Source organism: Patagioenas fasciata, chromosome 7, assembly GCF_037038585.1.
Source record: "Patagioenas fasciata isolate bPatFas1 chromosome 7, bPatFas1.hap1, whole genome shotgun sequence".
NCBI lineage: Eukaryota > Metazoa > Chordata > Aves > Columbiformes > Columbidae > Patagioenas > Patagioenas fasciata.
In genome coordinates this window covers 39035621-39054830 of record NC_092526.1, presented here as the reverse complement: position 1 = coordinate 39054830, position 19210 = coordinate 39035621, and the positions used below count along the sequence as shown (strand labels likewise).

At 38.9% G+C, this 19210-nt stretch overlaps 1 protein-coding gene across 18 annotated transcripts in view; it reads left to right on the top strand.

Moving 5' to 3' along the window:
• Positions 1–18243, top strand: part of ANKRD44 (ankyrin repeat domain 44) — a 90368-nt gene extending 72125 nt beyond the window's left edge. For 11 of the 18 annotated variants that reach the window (XM_071811490.1, XM_071811484.1, XM_065840334.2 and 8 more), the window contains 12 exons: positions 301–372; positions 849–1050; positions 2968–3046; positions 4106–4223; positions 5220–5436; positions 5975–6062; positions 6924–7007; positions 8404–8549; positions 9443–9525; positions 10437–10519; positions 11690–11781; positions 13875–18243. In XM_071811490.1, coding sequence (XP_071667591.1) covers positions 301–372; positions 849–1050; positions 2968–3046; positions 4106–4223; positions 5220–5436; positions 5975–6062; positions 6924–7007; positions 8404–8549; positions 9443–9525; positions 10437–10519; positions 11690–11781; positions 13875–14140 — 1530 coding nt within the window. In that variant the 3' untranslated portion in view covers positions 14141–18243. Of the gene's footprint in view, positions 1–300; positions 373–848; positions 1051–2967; positions 3047–4105; positions 4224–5219; positions 5437–5974; positions 6063–6923; positions 7008–8403; positions 8550–9442; positions 9526–10436; positions 10520–11689; positions 11782–12083 lie in introns of all 18 variants that reach the window. The other 7 variants (XM_071811492.1, XM_065840340.2, XM_071811496.1 and 4 more) reach the window with 5 other exon arrangements.
• Positions 18244–19210: the final 967 nt, after the last annotated feature.

The window sequence follows — 19210 nt, the reverse complement described above, 5'->3', positions numbered from 1 at the left end:
TTTTCCATAGGTTAGTGACACTCTAACAAGAGATTTGTGACACCTTATGCATTATTAATACTAGCTTGTGTTCCAGTTTGATTTTTGGATAAATTTGTCCTTGATGTAGGTCTACTAAAGACTGATTTGTTACACCAAAAGTTCAGGCATACCTCTGAGTTTAGGATAAGCCATCATATGGTGCAGGCAGGTCAGCTCTGCCCCTACCACTGGCCTCTCTGGAGAGTTTCATAGTCCATGAGAATTTACCTTGTCTGATGCAAAGATGTTTTAAAACCTTTTCTTTTCTTTTCCCCCTAGCTTCTGGAAAAAACCAACCATATATTTGAGGAATCAGATTCTGCAGCTATGAAAAGTCCTTTGCATTTAGCTGTAAGTATGAGATGTGCAAACTGTTTGATCATTATCTCCTAGAATAATTCCTTAATCTCTGTCTTTGCAGCAGGTTGAATCATAGCCTTGTTTTGAAAAAGCTGGGAAGGGATGTAGGCCTAGATGTAACAAAACCAGGTTCTTACATAAAACATCCCAATTTCACAGTTCAGTTGCAGCCATCCTGAAGTGTCTCGACATTCATTTCAAACCCTCCCATATATTGGGGTGCCTGTGGTCATCTGTCTCCAGGTTTGGTGGTGTTGACACCTGGACCCAGAAAGCCAGCAATCTGCACCAAAACGGGCTTGGTTTCCTGGCTACAGTCTAATTTGGGAAAATCAAGTTGAAGAAAGAGTCATAAGAAATCAAGAAAACTGTGTTATTTCTACTGTATTTAGGAGACTGTGATAATGATGGATTTTATGTTTGACGTGAAAGTCTTTGAAAGATGAGAGTTGTGTTCACATTTCTAGGCCTATAATGGTCACCACCAAGCCTTGGAGGTACTTCTCCAGTCTCTGGTCGATCTGGATATCAAGGACGAGAAGGGCCGTACTGCTCTGGACCTGGCGGCGTTCAAAGGACATGCAGAGTGCGTGGAAGCTCTCATCAGCCAGGGTGCTTCTGTCACCGTAAAAGACAGCATCACCAAGAGGACCCCCCTCCACGCCTCGGGTGAGCGTGCGCTTCTGCCGTGCTTGTGGCCTCTCCTCTCTTTCTCCTCTTTCATTTCCTCGGTCTTTTTTCCTCTCTGTTGCCACCTGCTCTTTAAGATGTGCGATGTTTCCCCTCTTAATGGTTCTTCAGCCAAAAAATCAAGGAAAGAGAGAACACTTGCCTCACTGCTTCTCCTGAGGAAGAATGGTTGAAAATACAGGTAGGCTCTCATTGGTGATGAAATTGTCCTGGGGTTCAAAACATTCGACTTTTTGCAAGGGCAACACTTTCAGACATAATCCTCCTCCTGAGCTAGCTGGTGAACGTGCTGTGGCTGCGAGTCTGCTCCATTCTGCATGTGTTGAGTGGTAATTATGCCATGTGCGTAATTAACTGGAAAATGTGGAGTTTGCCATTTATTTAAAGGTTATTGTTTAATTTGTACCTGTCAGATAAATACGCAGAGGCTCCTCTGGCTCTTCAACGAGGGGCTCAGTACAGCAGAGCAGTGACCTCTAGTGAGAAGTAAAATTAATACTTCATTGGATAACAACTATTTTCTAGGCCAGACTTAATTGTCTTTCTGTTTAAGTTTTAATTTTGCTTAGATTAAAATACATATACCTCTAATATCAGTTTGCTCTCTGTGCATGATCATACAAGTGCAACCTGGAAGCATAAGGTCAAACAGACTGTTATCAATTTTGTGTGCAGTACTGAAGAAAATAAAATAAAACATTAGATTTTAGAACTTATAAGATTTTAAAAATCTCCCAGGGATACAAGCAAGATGTTCTTTAAATATGTAGTTAAACAAAATTAGTTGTGTATTTAAAAAATGGGAAAAAAATAGGCAAGAAACAAGAAGTCACTACCTGCAGGAATGAGACATGAAAGAAAACATGTACCTTAAGAAGGCAAAATACTGCACAGACAGGTTGAATATTTGAACTTTTAGTAAAGGAAATATATCACTGTCATGAATTTGGAGGTTTTAAAATGGGAGACAAGTGCACTTTGGATAAATATCTCTTAAGCCAATGCTTAGATCAAGAGCTATGCAGAGTTCTGTGGAAAGTAGCTCTGGAATAAAGCTTTTTATCTGCAACCATTATGAAAAGCCACTTGCAGTCTGATGGGTTTTATTATGCTGTTGTGTAACAGTACATTTTGTTTAGGGGTGTTTTAGTAAAGAACGATGCCACCTATCGAAAACTCGGTGTGGTGCCACTTTAGTATCCAGCGTTTATTTGCAATGCAACTATAAGAGGTAAATTGGCACATTTTGAGAAATCAATCAGAGTTCTTGCCGAATCAATCCGTGGCTTGGCAATGCGCATTTGCACACACAAAAGTGAAAACTTGCACGTATTTCCTGTGCACTGCAAGGAAAAGAGCAGGCATGTGTGTCCATCCCCTCCAACGTGTTTGCCTTCATTTCTGCTCGTTACACAAGCCCAACCGCAGAACACGATGCTTAAGGAGACCTGACACGGGGGCTGGATCGCAGGATTCTGCAGAGCTCCCTTCCCTAAAGGCGTCTGTAGCATAACTAAAAATGTCTTTTATTTTTCTGAGTAGAGCAACTAAGTTTATTTTTGGATGAGCAATTTAAAGGTGATGTCCTCCCATTTCTCTGCCAGAATGATGTGACACAGGTGGTGTGTAGGTAACTCGGTGGTGAAAATCAGGATTTCTGGTTTGCTCATTGAGGATTTTTATATGTAAGAGAGCTAATCATCACCTTACTGAGGTTGGGGGAAAAAAAGCTCACTGTTTCATCAGCACAAGTTACAAGCAGATTGTGGGAATACTAATTTCTTACGTCGTGGAGTATTTTCCTTCTTTATAAAGAAATTTCTTATCTGTATGTTTTCCAATGGAAAGCTATCAGAAATTAAACATATTTTAATTAAGCATTTTTTTTCTTTATAGTCATTAATGGCCACACACCTTGTTTACGGTTGTTGCTGGAAGTTGCAGACAACCCTGACGTGACAGATGCCAAAGGACAGTAAGTTTGCTTTGCGATGGTTTTCTTTCAGCTCCATGATTCAAATCACCTCTCAGATTTCTTAAAAAAACACAGGGCATTTACTTGAAATACTGCATTTTCTGCACCTCTCCTTCTAGAATTCGGCAGAGATTACAAAGCTCACATTCAGTTGATCTAAGCCATGTGGAAAGGATTAATCATTAAGCTCAGTCTTTGCTTTGTACTTTAAACAATTTTTCATAGATGCTGAGGCCAGATTCAATAAAAACTAGCAAGGTCCTGAGATGCTTCTATAGAGTCTTTTTCTCCCTAAAACATTTCTATTTCGGGGTTTAGTTGGTATATAGGGCTGGTTCAGTGAGACAGAACGTTTATCTGAGGTGACACATGAATCTGAGATGTCCCTACAAAAATTTCACTTCTTGTTAAATGATAGTTATATAGGGAGAATAAATTCTGTTTTTAAAGTGAAAATATGAACGGTTTTAAAAACTCATTTGGGGTGTCTGGAACGTATCTGACTATGCATATAATTTTAAATGGTATTAGTCTTATCTGGAAATGGAAGGAGAATAGATCCCTTTCAGAAAAAAATAAAGGAAGATATTTTAGTCCAAATTTTGGCTTGAACAATTTCCTCATGTCCCTTCATCTCCTTTAGGCAATTGCAGCATTTGCAAAAGAAACGTTTTGGGTAGTTGTCATCTTGGCAACTAGCAGGGACATTCATTCATAACACTTGGGTATTGGAAAGCTCATGTGTTGCTGGAGGTGACAATAATTGTAGGTTATTAAGATTGTCTTGAATGATGTTGCTCTGTAAACTGCTTACAGATGTGTTTGTTTCTATTTCATTCGTTGTACTTGATTGTTAAATGTCTCAATAATTTCATACAAAAGGTCTTCGTCTGGGTGTTGTGTAGATGAGTGTGGTGAAAGAACCAGGTTTGTGGGTAAGAATGGAGAGAAATGCAAGGCTTCTTGATTTCTCTATTTCTTTATCTCAGCAGTGGCAAGTTGTATGTCATTTTATAGCTCTGACTGTTGTGTGCTGTTGGTTCTTTTTGTTTTTTCTAGAACCCCGCTAATGCTTGCTGTGGCATATGGGCACGTTGATGCTGTTTCTTTATTACTTGAAAAAGAAGCATCTGTAGATGCAGCTGATCTCCTGGGATGCACAGCTTTACATCGAGGGGTGACTTCATTTTTATCATTCTTAATTATTTGTTTTACTGTGGCTACAACTCACCTATGAATACAGGGATATCAAATGTGGGGAATACTGTACATGACTGGAAACCAGACCAAACACAGTCACCGTGGTAAAAAGCAGGACAGATCTGCTCTAAGTAACGCTCTGCTTTTGCCCTTATGTCACGTTCACTTAATTAATTAGATGAAAGACTGATTAGGCCAGTTTTTCTTGGCTCTAGACACTTTGCAAAAGCAGTGACTATTCTGTGGACAGAGCACCTTCTGAAAACAATTTATTTACAAGAACTGCCCAGCAATTCTTTTCAGTTTTCTTGGGGAGGATGGTGTAAATAAGGAAGCCTTAGGTTTTGATCTGGAAGCAGTGCAACTCGAGGCAGATCTCATCTTTCCTAGGAATCTACTTCTTATCTGATATGAAGTTGATGCAAGGGATGATATTTATGCAGAACTTTATGATAACTTCAGTGAGCAGTTCAGCTTAGGAGTCCAACACCTTCTGTAATAAAAGCTATGGCATAACATTTCTGTTCTGTATTGGTAGCAATACATGAACATGACCGAGATACCAGAGCTAACCTATGGATGACACAGAGGGCACTGATGGCAGCTGCTTTTCCTATTTCTGATTATATTCTTGGTGTTTTTTTCCTCGGTTCTTCTCTCACATTTGTACGTGGTTTTGAGAAGCGAGATGCCGGTTCCCTGAACCACACCCCTTGTTCACCTGTTTCCTTAGTCTTAAACTCCTCCTTGCTTTTGTGCCTAACTTAGTGGAGTCTCCTTGCACAGACTAGGAAGCAACGCCTTCGCAGGACAGTACCAAATACACATTGGTGTTTCAGTTATCATAGGTACTCATAGGAGCAAAGGAGCTTTCATCTCTGCCTTCTGAATCCCATCCAGGCCCTTTCGTGTTCACAGGCATCAATCATGTTCGGTATTATGTCAACCTCTTTCCTCATTTCTTTGTTATCAGATCATGACTGGGCACGAAGAGTGTGTTCAGATGCTGTTAGAGAAAGAAGTATCTATTTTATGTAAAGACGCCAGAGGCAGAACACCTCTGCACTTTGCGGCAGCTCGGGGTCACGCCACTTGGCTGAGCGAATTACTGCAGGTAGCACTTTCTGAGGAAGACTGCGGTCTGAAAGATAATCAAGGTTACACACCGCTGCACTGGGCTTCTTACAATGGTAAGGTTCTACCCAGGGACTTCTGCCAAGTTCACATGGGGCCTCAGCTTTAGGGAAACATGATAACAAAGCAGCCTAACAGTTGCGAAGCTCAGAATGAAGCCTGGATCTACCCTGTTTCCCCAAAAATAAGACTGGGTCTTATACAATTTTTGCTCCAAAAGATGCTTACCTTTTACATGTATAGCTGCCTGGACACTATTTAAATTGACTTTTTAATGAATTGTAACTAGGGCTTATTTTTGAAGTAGGTCTTATATTTTGAGCATCCTCAAAAACCCTGAAAAATCATACTAGGGCTTATTTTTGGGGTAGGTCTTATTCTTGGGGAAACAGGGTATCTTGCTTCCGCTATAAAAAAACCTCAAACCAAAACCAAAAGAACCCCCGCCTCTTTATTATTTTATGACATAGGAGTTCATATACACATTGTGCTCAACTTTGAATTTAGTGTTAAACTCTAATCTGTATAAGCCTAATATGGATGAAGTGAATGACTTGCTTTGTGCAACACTGTGAAATTTCTGATCTCTTACAGGTCATGAAAACTGCATTGAGGTACTATTGGAACAAAAGCTTTTCCGCACATTCTATGGTAATAGCTTCTCTCCATTGCACTGTGCTGTGTAAGTAGAAATCTCCAGTAACAAATGCTTTAGGATAGGTCTGGAAAAAGTAGCAGTATGAGAAGAAAGCTTTATTTTTTTGTTTGTTTGTTTTTAGATTATTTGTGAATAAGTTTAAAGCTGGTGATAAAATTGTGCTGATAGTAATACTTCTGCTGAAAAAGTGGCAGAATAAAGTGGTTTTGCATAAATTTAATACATTTAGGCTATTTGATGGAATGCTGACTTGCAATTAAATAGCTGCATTTCTGCTTCCTTTTTGGTTTCTTTTCCTTTGCTTAGAACTACAGACCTGTGCTAAATTTAAAATGAAAACATAGGTATGTGTTAGCTATACTATATGTCCAATGTTGTCACTAAACACTGTTCATTTTCATAATGAAATGAGACAAATTGACAATAATCAGCGAGAGTATTAATTGAGTACATCCATCAAGGAAAGGATGTGTGAGTTGGAAGAGATGTGGGCTTCAGTACCTGAAACATTAGAATAAAGCTTTGTAAGTAGCTATCTGTGACTGAGTGCTTTCCAGATCCAGGTGTGTTTGACATTCAAACTAAAGGATTTTGGAGGTATTAAGGTGTTAATCCTAGGTTCGAGCTGCAATTGCCTTTGTGGATAGTGAATTGCAGGATCAGCTTTGCTTTAGAGCCTGAAATTCCTGGTGGCAGAGGCAGTTTGGTTAAATGGAGAGATGATGAATAATCAGAAATGTGACTAAAAGCATTAAGGCAACGGTATGTTAGGATAACTTCTAAATAACCAATTAAAAATATTACTGGGAAGTGAAATAAATTAATATTGGAAAGTGGGAAAAGATGTAGACTTTTTACCTTTTTGAAAGTGTATTTCTTTGGCAGAATCAATGATCATGAAAACTGTGCGTCACTGCTCATCGGAGCCATCGATGCCAGCATTGTCAACTGCAAAGATGACAAAGGAAGGTAAGAGTTTCCTAAACAAATTGCACTTCACCTTCATGAATTCCTCTAATATTTTTCATAGTTCTTTCTGAACCTCTGGAACTAATCCTTATCCAGTAGAGCTGAGCTCAGATTTATTGTCCTGACTCTTTCAGACAGCAGTTTACACTGCAACAGAGTTAAACGGTGGCTCACATGAAGCAAGAATCCTATGAAGTGTTCCATTTCATAGCACATATCAAAGAAATACAAAAAAGTAGTATTCTGTTTGTTTAGAACAGCTATGACCATGGGCTGTTTCCCTGAACCTGTTTTCTTTGTTAAATATTTAAACACGTTTATCTTTGCTAAATGATGTGATATGTACACATAGAAAAGTGTTTATTTAAATGCTTGAATGTTATGTTAGCACTTCCAGGGCACACAACTGAAAACATCTAGGCAGCAGAATAATACTGATACAGCAAGAGATTAATTAAAACAAATTCAAGACCTTAAGTAATGGTGATTAGTTACTCCTATAAGGGTAAGACCACCTCACCTTTACTGATTAGCAGAAACTGAAGTGACAAGGTGAGCTGGGTTGAGCACCAACTGTCATTCATCTCTGTTAGTCACGCTTCAGATCCCAAGTACCATGGGGAGACAGCAAATGAATTCTAGTGTTTCAGTCCTGTGGAAACTGGTAACCTTCAAAATGGATAAAGTTCCTTCTGCATTTTATAGTAATGCTCTTATAGTAGCTTGTTGCTGCAGTATCTCTGACTACAACTTAAAATATTTTAGTCTTCTTAAGCAATGGATCTGTTCTTTTCTGATAGTTCTTCCCATCTTAGGCTTGTTAAAAAAATATAATGGAATCACAGAATAGTTTGGGTTGAAGAACCTTCCCAGCCCACCCAGTGCCACCCCTGCCGTGAGCAGGGACATCTTTACCAGCTCACATTGCGCAGAGCCCCGTCCAGCCTGGCCTGGGATGTCTCCAGGGATGGGGCATCCACCACCTCTCTGGGCACCCTGGGCTCGTATTTTACCAATCTCATTGTAAAATAAAATCAGATTAATAAAAATGAGGGATTGTACTGCTTTTCATATTACACAGTATGCTCCGCTAAAATAAATACGCTGCTAATATGAGATTCTCCATGGTGTCGTATCTCCACGCTGTCGCATCCACCTTCTACTTCCCTTTCTTTCAAGCTTATATTGCATCAGGACAGAGACTGTAGATGTTATTTAACTTATTTCAGATGCTGCTAGTATAACTAGCTCGTATAACTTTCCCCTGGTGATAACTTTTTAAGTTTTGTAGGAAAACCAAAAAGAAATTACAAGATCTTGCCCTTTGCAGTTCTTGGGAAAAGAGGAATATTGTCATTGTTTAGCAACAGCTGTGCTGCCGTTGGTGTCCCCGCAGGACACCCCTCCACGCAGCCGCCTTCGGGGACCACGTGGAGTGTCTGCAGCTGCTGCTGAGCCACAGCGCGCAGGTGAACGTGGCTGACCAGGCGGGCAGGACACCGCTCATGACGGCAGCGCACGGCGGGCACCTCGGGGCGGTGGGTACGTACGGCCGAGTGCTACTGCGGTTACTATCCCAAATAGCCAGGCATTGTTTTCTGCCCGTGAATATGAATGAAGACAAATCAATAAATTGTGTGGAAGTCTGTAAGAAGCTACCTTTATATCTGTAAAAAATCTCTTTTGCTTCTCAGTTGTTGTTCCTCAGCAATAAAAAACTTGAGTCTTATTTCCTCATAAGAGCACACTGTAAAGAGCATGAGGGGAGTAACAATTCTGCTCTCCTGTTCACTTCCTTGATTTTATGGACCAGTGAAACTACATGTGTGAAAAAGATTGTGTAACCCTTTTTTCTGCTCTACTGTAGGAAGTCCTATTCTTGAAAGAGCAGCTCTTGGCAGCTGCTTTTTCCAGGTTAGACTGTATACTATAGACACACAGATTAGGGTCATATTGGCTTAACAGAATTCTCTTTTCTCTAGCTTTAACAGCACAGACAAATTTTTATATTTCTATATATTAGATCTATTTTACCATAGTATTTAATTATTAATTATATAGTAATTAGTTATTAATAATTAATATTTATATAATTATTATTATTATATATTTAGAAATCCACTTAGCCCTCTCAAAGCAGGATCCACAGTTTTTCTCCAGAGAGGGCGATTCAGGCAGAACTTGCTGATTTGCAGATGGCGAAGTTTGTAAATAGATGAATATATGTTTGAGGCACTGTGAATCAGCTATTAGCTCTGCCTTTGCTTGCTGATTAGTCTGTTCTCATTCCTTATTTTCAGTTCATGTTCATAAAGCTTACATCACGTAAAGGCTTCATGTATTCACACATATATTGAAATAGGAATTTTTTCCCCTCCGTTTTTACATGTTTGTCTGCCCATTGTTTGTTCATTGATTTCTATTCTATACTTCAGACTTTTTGGTGAACGTTGCCAAGGCTGACCTGACGTTAAAGGATAAGGAGTTGAACACATGTTTGCACTTGGCTAGCAGTAAAGTAAGTCGAAGACCTCTGTGTGCTTCTGTTCTCTTCACAGTCTGTATCTGTGTGTGTTTGTGCTCCTGGATGGTTTTCTGCAATGGAAATGTAACGGTCAAAGTTGTGGTGAGGAAGGGAACGTTGTTCCAAACTTTTACTCAAGTCTATCTCAAGTTTTAGTGAATTGAGAAACAAGGATGCCTCTTATGATAGCTGAAACGTGAGGAAGGAAAACTACGAGAAGCGATGGAAAACCCTTTGAGATTTTACCAAATAATCTCACTGGAAAAGAGCTTAACATAGGCTCAGTGGCAAAGAAAAATTAAAAAGTATTCTTGTTTCTTATTCTCCAATTTCCTCAGAAAGAACTCAGAATTTTCCCTCATGGTCTGCAGCAGTAAAACCAGAGGCATTTATTAGATTGGTGGTGGTGTCTTTTCCCACCCTTTCTTCCTCTTAATACCAATTGCTACTGCTGTTTCTGCAAGAAAACACATTCATGGGATTCCCTTTCTGGGACTTTTTCTTTTACTGCTGTTCACAGCCGGGATTCCAGGGTGATAGGATTGCTCCAGTTTCTGCAGACACATGAGCCTCACTGAATTCTCGAGGTCCTTCAGCTGCCGGGGCTGTAGGATCAGCATCTGCAACTTGCTGTGCTGGAGCAGTATCACAAATAATGCCCAGATCTGTATTATTTCAAAGGTTTCATTGTTAGAGGTCTCATACTGAAGAGGATTTTGTAATAGCTTATTAATAATATAGAAAGGCATCCTTATAAGCTGAGTAACGTGTATTTCAAATTGAGTTATTAAATTTCACTTCTATATCTAACATTTATTTTGCCTCGATGTCAAACTCCTCAACAAAGTAACACCTTCTGGGTTTTTGTTGTTTTTTTGTTTGTTTTGTTTTTTTCTCAACTACAGGATCATGAAAAATGTGCCTTGTTAATACTTGACAAGATACAAGAACAGAGCCTTATTAATGCAAAAAATAATGCATTGCAGACGTAAGTATAGCCTGACCCTCTCAAGTTCACTTGACTTACCAGCAGATTCTGATTTATCGTTTCAAATTCACGTCTCAGATTTTTCCATAGAACACTTAATTTCTGATTATTTTTTTTCGAGTGTTTTCCCTTGAAAAGACTAGATTTGTATTGCATTTTCATTGTTAATTTTGATTCCTTTTATGCCAATTCTATACGTGGCCTGGCGTAAAAATTATGAGGTCATTTATTTGAAGGCTATGTCCAAATGTCTATTTATCATGTGAATGTGTAAATATACATCTGGCATTTCCTAGCTTTCTGAGCTTCACCTTAAACCTAGATAATTTATTTAGACTTCAGGTGGTGCAGTTAATTTTCAGAGGTTTTTTTAGGTAATAGCTTATGTGCAACTCCTGTCCATACCATACATTGTCAGCAGAGGTAGAACCATTGATTTTCTTACTCCGGCTGCAGCTGTTTGACTGGAAATGGGGAATCCCACAGGAGGAGATTCAGTCATGAGTTCAGGTGGCAGATCATCTAATGTTTGCAGTAGAATTCATTCCATCTCAGCTCTTTTCCCCCTTCCAACATGGAGTTGTTTTTCTTGTTCCACTAGCTGTCCCCAAGCAGGGACACTGGGTGTTGTCCCACAAAGGGAGCCAACCAGTGATTATTTTTAATTTCATAGAATCATAGAATAGTTGGGGTTGGAAGGGGCCTTCAAAGGTCATCTAGTCCAACCCCCCTTTTTTCCCAGTTGGTAACAGAGATTAGCTATTGAGTATTCAAGGATAAAAAGACAATACAATAATTTTGAACTGTAGCAGGCAGAATGAAGGATGGAACAAAGGCATTTCTTCAGTCTTAGATCCATTTTCCTTTTAAATATCAATTGTGTGCTGCAAACAGTGGGAAAATGAGAGCTTTTAAAGAAAGCCTTAAGTATTAAGCAATCCGTGTGTTTGTAAAGGTAATTATCTTTGTCTTGCACGTATGTTTTATAGATGTGGAGCATGAGGATTATTTTAAAGGCTGTTCTATAATTTGATTTCTACAATATAATTGTAACGATGCAAAAAAGGAAAACATTCTCTTTCAGATGCCGGGTGGGCTTGAAGCATTATCTACCTTTATTTAGAAAGCCTGTTTTAAGGTGATCTTGAATGTAGTTGTTATTTTTTGTAGACCTCTCCATATTGCTGCCCGAAACGGCTTAAAGATGGTGGTTGAAGAGCTGCTGGCCAAAGGGGCATGTGTCCTCGCAGTAGATGAAAATGGTAAGTAAATAAGACACTTTGACAATCTTCAGTAAGACTCAACAGGTAATTTTACAACAGACCAAAGCAATAGACTTATAAGCTGATGATAGGTATCATTGGTGCTTTTATCCTTCCAAGAACAGACAATGAGCTGTGTGAGTACCCATTAAAAAAAGAATCAAGATACTATTTGTTTTTATTTAACATAAAAATGTATTCTAAACATCACGGCAGTCCCTTTTACTGTTCATTTTGCATGTACAGCTAGTCTTTTTTAATGCTCGAGTGCAGTGGTAACTTGAATTTCCTAAACATGCAAGTGGCACCGGATAATTCTGACGCCTTGCAGAAGAATTAAGGATTATGCATTCAATCAGCGCATGTTTTAATGGGTAGGAAGAAAACCATCAACATATGTCTGATTGTGTCCTAGCTCATTCTGGGATCAAAGCTTGTGCTTACAAATGGTCTGGCTTAATCCAAGATACAAGTAAATTACTGTTGCCTCATAAAATACACGATTAGTTAATGTATCTGATAATTCTGTTTCAGATCTCAATGAAGTCCTTCCGTAAACGTTGTAAAGCCCACAAGGGCTGTGCTTCTGTAATTAATGTTTTCAAAAATGTCTTCCTGAAATAAGCTGGTCTTTCTTAAAATACTGACTTCATGGCATTAATGTAACAATTCGGTACCTCCATCTTCCCATATCTGTAACGTATCAATAATAACACTCACCCATCATTGCAAGATATTTGAGATCTATGGATTAAAAGAATTGAGTGGTGAGTATTTACTGTTAACCAAATGCTTCCTAGATATACTTGCATGAATGAGTCCCACTGAAGTCACCTGGGCCACAACCTCATTATAGAGATGGGGACAGGAAAATGAACCAGACTAGTTTCTAACCACAGTTTTTATCGCTAAAATTGTACATACAGATCCAGCTAATTTGAATGTATGTACGGAGTGAAAATCAAGTTTAAATTTTATATACAATTTTTCTATGAACAACTGCATATGCAGTTTAAAAGAGAGAAATGTAAGTGCACTCTTAGTATAAACGCAACTCTGAAGAATATTCGCGCTTGGAACTCGGTGGAAGAGGAAGTTCCATTCGCTGCAGTCAGTGCTTAAATGTGGGTAGTTTGGTACAAACCTGTACCGAGGTTTGTGCACCCAACTGCTCTGCCCCGCAGGCGTTCTCAGCTTTAGCCATCTTCAAAAGAATTTGTTTGCTCTTGGTATAAAGGAAGATTTGTTGGGAAGTGCTGGAGTCCTACACAGCAGGCAGTAAAATGGAAAGATAGCAAGTGTCATCAACATACTGCTGTCCAAGATTTGTATATGGGCAGAGCTTGGATAGGAGCCATGTTAAACTGCAGTGAAGAGCAGCATTTAGTAGCTCCCCAGTTCTTTGTTTTACTGATTTCTGGAGAATATTCACTTTGTATTGAAAGTGTATGCCATACTTTCTGAATACAGACATTATTCTAACATAATGTAAATTTGCGTAACTGAACACCCATGCAGTTACACCTGCTATACATGTACCATGTGCACCGGTCTAATTAATTTATCTCCTAATTTAATTCCTAAATAAACTGCTTTCTGAGTTGAGGAGATACTCAACTGATTAGTCTTTAAAATCATTTGCTTACTACTTCAAAATGTTTTTTAAACTAATATGTTTTATGTTCTAACGGAAGTCATTGTTCTCAGAATGAGACTTGTTCATACGCACAGAAACGGAAGCCGGTTTCTGTCCCTGTTGCTGTACTCCCCCTGTTCCGTACCCATCACACTGCCTGTGCCATAGACCTGTGTTTAGCAAATGCTTTTATTCATATTGTAAAGTCTGTTTGCTGCTTGATTTAAAAAAAAAAATGGCGCTTGTTGTGGTCACATTGATTTAAATGCTCCATAAAGTGTGTATGGCCCCAGCATGTCTAATTTAAAATAAGTAACATACCCCTGTTGCCTGGCATGATTGTACCGAACATACATCTCCTGCTCCCGATGTCACGTAGAGATGTATCTGAGGAATGGCGGGTGCCGCTGGTGGTTCCCGCAGTACTAACCGTTGCCTTGTCTGCGTTTGTGCCCAGGTCATACGCCAGCCCTGGCTTGCGCCCCTAACAAAGACGTGGCTGACTGCCTGGCACTCATTTTGGCTACCATGATGCCTTTTTCTCCTTCCAGTTCAATGACGGCTTTCAACTTCGTTTGTTTTAAAAAAGACAATTTGGGCAGGACGCATCTCTGCGATGGCTCCAGTCTGGGTAGCATTAACTCTTACAATAAGCCCTTGAGTAATGACGTAGGAACAGAGGATGGATACAATGAAAATGATTCGGATTCTGAAACATTTTGACCTTTTGGTATTCAAAACCTATTTTTTTTTCGTTATGATTTCATTTCAGCTTTATTTTTGTCTTTTTAAACAGCTTAAATCCCATGGCTACATTCTTAACTATTATTCTTGACAAGTAGGTATTCAAAGATCTGTAGTGTTGAGGAGAATCAAGCCTTTAAATAACAAGAGTTAGAGGGATTTATCAGAACATAATCCCATCAATGTTTTGCAGCTTTTCAGCTTCCTCATGTTTGCTTTAGGCCCGAAGTGCCCCTGTGGAAAGTCTCTACCTCTTCTTTTAAGTAGAAAAAGGGAAGATGCCTTTTTTCTTTTTGACAGCACAAATAGACAGGGAACTGTTTATAAAAAGTTCTTAAATGTTTTATCTATACCTTTAGCTCATGAACGTATTTCCAGTGTAGCCTTCATCGATTTGAGCATCACCCCTTTCCTCTGTTTGTCTGTTTCCTGCTTCCAGGGGCTCTGTTAATTAGATTTTATTTTTCTTTCTTTTTTTTTTTTTTATACAAACCAAAGGTGAAATTGTAAATCTTAAAACCGCCTGTATTACAGGAAACAAAACCTTTCACATCCTGCATGTATTAAGCACTTAAGCCTACAGAAGGCACTTTTTACAGTTCTTAGTTGCAGCACACAATTAGAAAAATATAGTTATAAACTCTCTAGGCCAAATTCTACTTGTCTTACCATATTTTCCCAAAGGCATTGGTGGAAGCACTTGTGTAAAATGAAAATCACTTGGCCCTTATTTTTTTTTCAATTCAGCACAACCATGTACAGTTGATTTGCACTACAGCATTATGGTATTTAGATGTTTGTGTCACCTTAGCCATTAACCATGAATCTACTACCGGGAAAAAACAATTGGGGAGCGGAAGTATCAGGTGTAGGCAAAGGTGTGTGTAAAAATTTATAATGACTTGCCAACTCAAATGGATTGTTTTTTCCTTTTCTATGCTAAAAGAACTTATTTTTACTGCAAACGGTATCAAATTTTAAAATACTTTTGCCAGTGTTTGGATTAACAGAGCAAAGGCAAAGCAGTGAAAGCCTAACACCAACAGTTGCAACCCCAGATCCCAGTGTACCGTGCAGGAGATGGGAAATCCGTGCTAAAAAAAGCCTGTTGTCACCAGCTTTTAAAGTAATGTCAACTTTGTGAATATGTTTACTCCTTCTGCCAAAGTTTCTAGGTCAAATGGACCACGACCCTCCTCTGCAACTGATGTACAAAAGGAAGGATGAGACTTTGTAAACAAAAACTAAAACTAAACAAAAAGCTATCAACCAGCTGTACCAAGAGGACCAAAACGCTTCAGTAATTAAATGGAAGACTTTGCTACTTTTTTTTTTTTCTTCAAATGTGAGTGACATAATGAAGTAGTTTTTCTAAACCATAAAAATATAAACTTTTGAGGTAATGAATAATCTTGAGCGAACTTTACATTTTACGACGCAGGTTTCAAGTTGACATTTGTAACTGATGATGTGTTGACCACAGCTTGTTTGGTTGTTGGTTTTTTTTCAGACAAAAGAATATGTTCATATACTTTTAATGTAAATGAATTGATATTTATTTGAAATGAAACAAATGCCCAGGAAAAATAACCTATGGCTTGTTCTCCTACTTAGCATTTGTGTGTATTATTTGGCGTGATGCAAAATGAAATGTGAATCTAGGCAAGACTGATGGCCTGAGCAGAAAAAGGAAGGACTGAGGCACTTCAGATTGCCCGTTTTCTGGGATGGAAAGCAAGAAAGTGTAAAAGCAGAAAGCAAAGCACCTTCCCTCATTTAAGAGCAGAAGGAAGAGATCCAAGCCCTTGCTATAATTGCGCTTTTGAGCCACGTTCCACTGAATTATTAAAAATCTGTTGGCAGATTGCAGTATTGAGTTTATTTTGCCATGCTAAAATTCAATGACATTTCCTTACCAGTAGGTAAAATTAAATATAGTTTCCTTGAACATTAAAAATTTCCAAAGTTTACAACAAAAAGTCACAAGGGATAGTGTCTGTGAAGGTGAACGTTTCTTTTCCCTCAGCTTTATATTTTCTGCAGAATGACAGAGCACCTGAACCCCTGGTTTTCTCCTCAGAAATAGCACAGAATGACATTTTAATGATGGATTTTTCTCAACGGTTTTGCTTTTAAAAGTTGAAAACCAGCAATAACCACCTTACTTTAAGCACTGAAAATATGAGGAGAGATCAGGTGCTAAAGATTTCAGTGGCGTCTGTTCGCAGGATCAGCCTTTTAATCTTATTTTAACCAGAGATGTAGGTAGGCTCCTTGGCAGGATTATAAATCTCACCCTGAAATTCAGCAAGTTATTCTATCCTACATGAAGTTGCTTCATTAGGAGAAAACCAGCCCTCTTTACAAAGAGGATGGTGTATTATTTTAAACGGCCATTTAAAAAAATTCAGTGTTTTTACTTGCTACCACGCTGAGTTACTGAAAATATTTCTGTATATTTGCAATACCTCGTAACTCAGGTAATTGCGTAGAGCAAGAGCTGCTGCCTCTTAATGACGTTACAGAGCACAGGTGATCACTGAATGACTTTGATCCTTCTAGGAAACAAATCTAATCATTATTGACTAAACTTTTCTGCAAACTAACAATGATGTAAGTATGCAATATTCCAGAAATACAATTTGTTAGCATCTTAAGGGCATTGGGAAAGTCATGTTTTGAGTGCAGTGTATTTAGGAAGAAAACTTGGAAGTGCTCAGTATTGGTCTATTCCACATCTCACCAGTCACCAGAATCCCATTTTTTGTATGCTAGTACATTAATCTGCAATATAATTTATCACTTGTAGAAACAGATTTGTAATGTAGAGCAGGTATTTAAGCATGGGAATAATTATACTCTTGTAAATAATCACCTCGCCTTTCTGCGGACGTTTTACAAGAGTTAATCGTATGTAGTTGTTGCACTTCACCCCAGATCCTGCGATTTCTAGTATGTGGATGACTTGTGTGTGTAGCAAGCAAAGGGTGTTTGGGGAGGGTTCAGCAGGATCGTTTTAACCACAGCAGGATGGGGTCCCAAGTCTCTCTCATAAATACCGAGTTCCAACCTCCGGACTGCCTGAAATTGCTGTGAAATAGCTCAGGGGATTTCTGTTCATCGCTACTAAAAGGGCAGCGTAATGTGTTTGGTACTTTTGAGCAGTAAACAGCTGCCAGATGATTGAGGTAGAACAAACACATGAAATGAATTGTTTATCCATTGTACTGTTGAGAAACTTGGTTATGTATCTTGCAGATGATTTTTTTTAAAAATTGTGATTTTTATTCTTAGTCATGTAAGAAATATTAGAGTGCCTTTTGATATTTGTGTATTATGGAAATGTTTTGTGAAACTTGTCTCTCTTTTTTTTCATTTGAGTGTTATAAAAGCAATATATTACCAGTAAATTTTAATTTCGGACCTTCTTTGAATGTATAAAGTGTTTCTTCTTTTCATATGTTCTACCTGCATTGAAATGAAAATTAATATGCTAAATTTCTATAGGAATAATGTATAATTTTTGCAGTGCTGAAAATGCTTTCTTATTACACACAAAGTAAACCTTAGGTCAGTGTTATAGGAAAGGGCGTTTTAAACTAGTGACAATCTGAGTGTGTGTATAAAATGTAATTTTATGCATTTCTTATGCAGTGATCTACATATTAAAGCCAATATCTTATGTTTTGTAGGTTTTGTCTTATATTTTATGCTTTAGCATGTGCAATATATCTTTACAAACCATGGTGATACCAATCTGGTGTCAGTGTTATATTTTGCATAACATTTGTAATAAACAATATAAAATATTGTTTGTTGGTTTCTGTGGGGTTTTGTCGGTGTTGTTTGCTTTTGTAAATTGAAGATTAAGGACTTGGGTAAACATCACACACAAAATGAGGAAAAAGACTTCAGCGAATGACTTGGAATTCAACCTGAATCTTCTCAAGCACAGTTTAGTAACTTTTTCGACTACTGAATGCTGTATTAATGTAATGAAGAACCCTAACTGTAAACTACTCTTGCAATGCATTCAGATGGTTATTTTTACAAATAAAAATGGTACAAATCCTGTTGGAAAACTGAGTAAATTTTGTTTCTTGTAAAGGGGAGGGAAAGGCTTAAGTATTTAGCAGTGAAGGTGAAAATGCAACTCTATGTATTTCTACTGTGTACTTCCGTCATCTGTAACAACCTCGTGTCTTATTAAGCTGATGTTAGTGTTGCTTCCTCTGTGGATTGAAAACAAACATACACCAAAACCCAGCCACAACAAACAGTTACATTTTTTTTTTTTGCCAGATATTAAATATTTTTCTCTCAGTTTCCATTGCCGAGCAACACCAGATATGCATTAGGGTGGGGTGGCTGTCCCAGAAACTAAGAACCAGTGAAGAGTTCCTAACGATAGTAAAACGTAGCAAGTTGCTGGAAGTGTTTAATTAAAGCAAACAAAACTGGTGAGAAAAACTCACTGTGGGCTCTAAGAGTTTAAGAAAGACAAGGAATTACTGGAGAGTCCAGCGGTGGCTATGAGGATGCTGACGGGTCTGAAGCATCTTTCCGTTGAGGAGAGACTCAGAGAGCTGGGGCTGTTCAGCTAGAGAAGCTGAGAGGGATCTGATCAATGTTTATAAATATCTCAGGGTGGGTGTCAGAGGATGGACCAGACAACAGGGTGAGGGGCAACGGGCACAGACCGAAACACAGGAGGGTCCATCTGAACATGAGGAGAAACTTCTTTGCTGGGAGGTGCCAGAGCCTGGCCCAGGCTGCCCAGAGAGGGTGTGGAGTCTCCTTCTCTGAGACATTCAAACCCGCCTGGACCCACCTGTGTGATCTGCTCTGTGACCCTGCATGAGCAGGTGGGCTGGACTGGGGGATCTCCAGAGGTCCCTTCAACCCCAAACAGTCTGTGATTCTATGGTTTTCGACAAGGTGAACCACACTGCTCTGCCGCTGCAGTGCCATGATTCGCCCTCCCTATCATGGCGGACACGCCTCCCCCCTCCCGGGGAAACCCGTTGGTAGTTTCCTGACCTCCCCGTA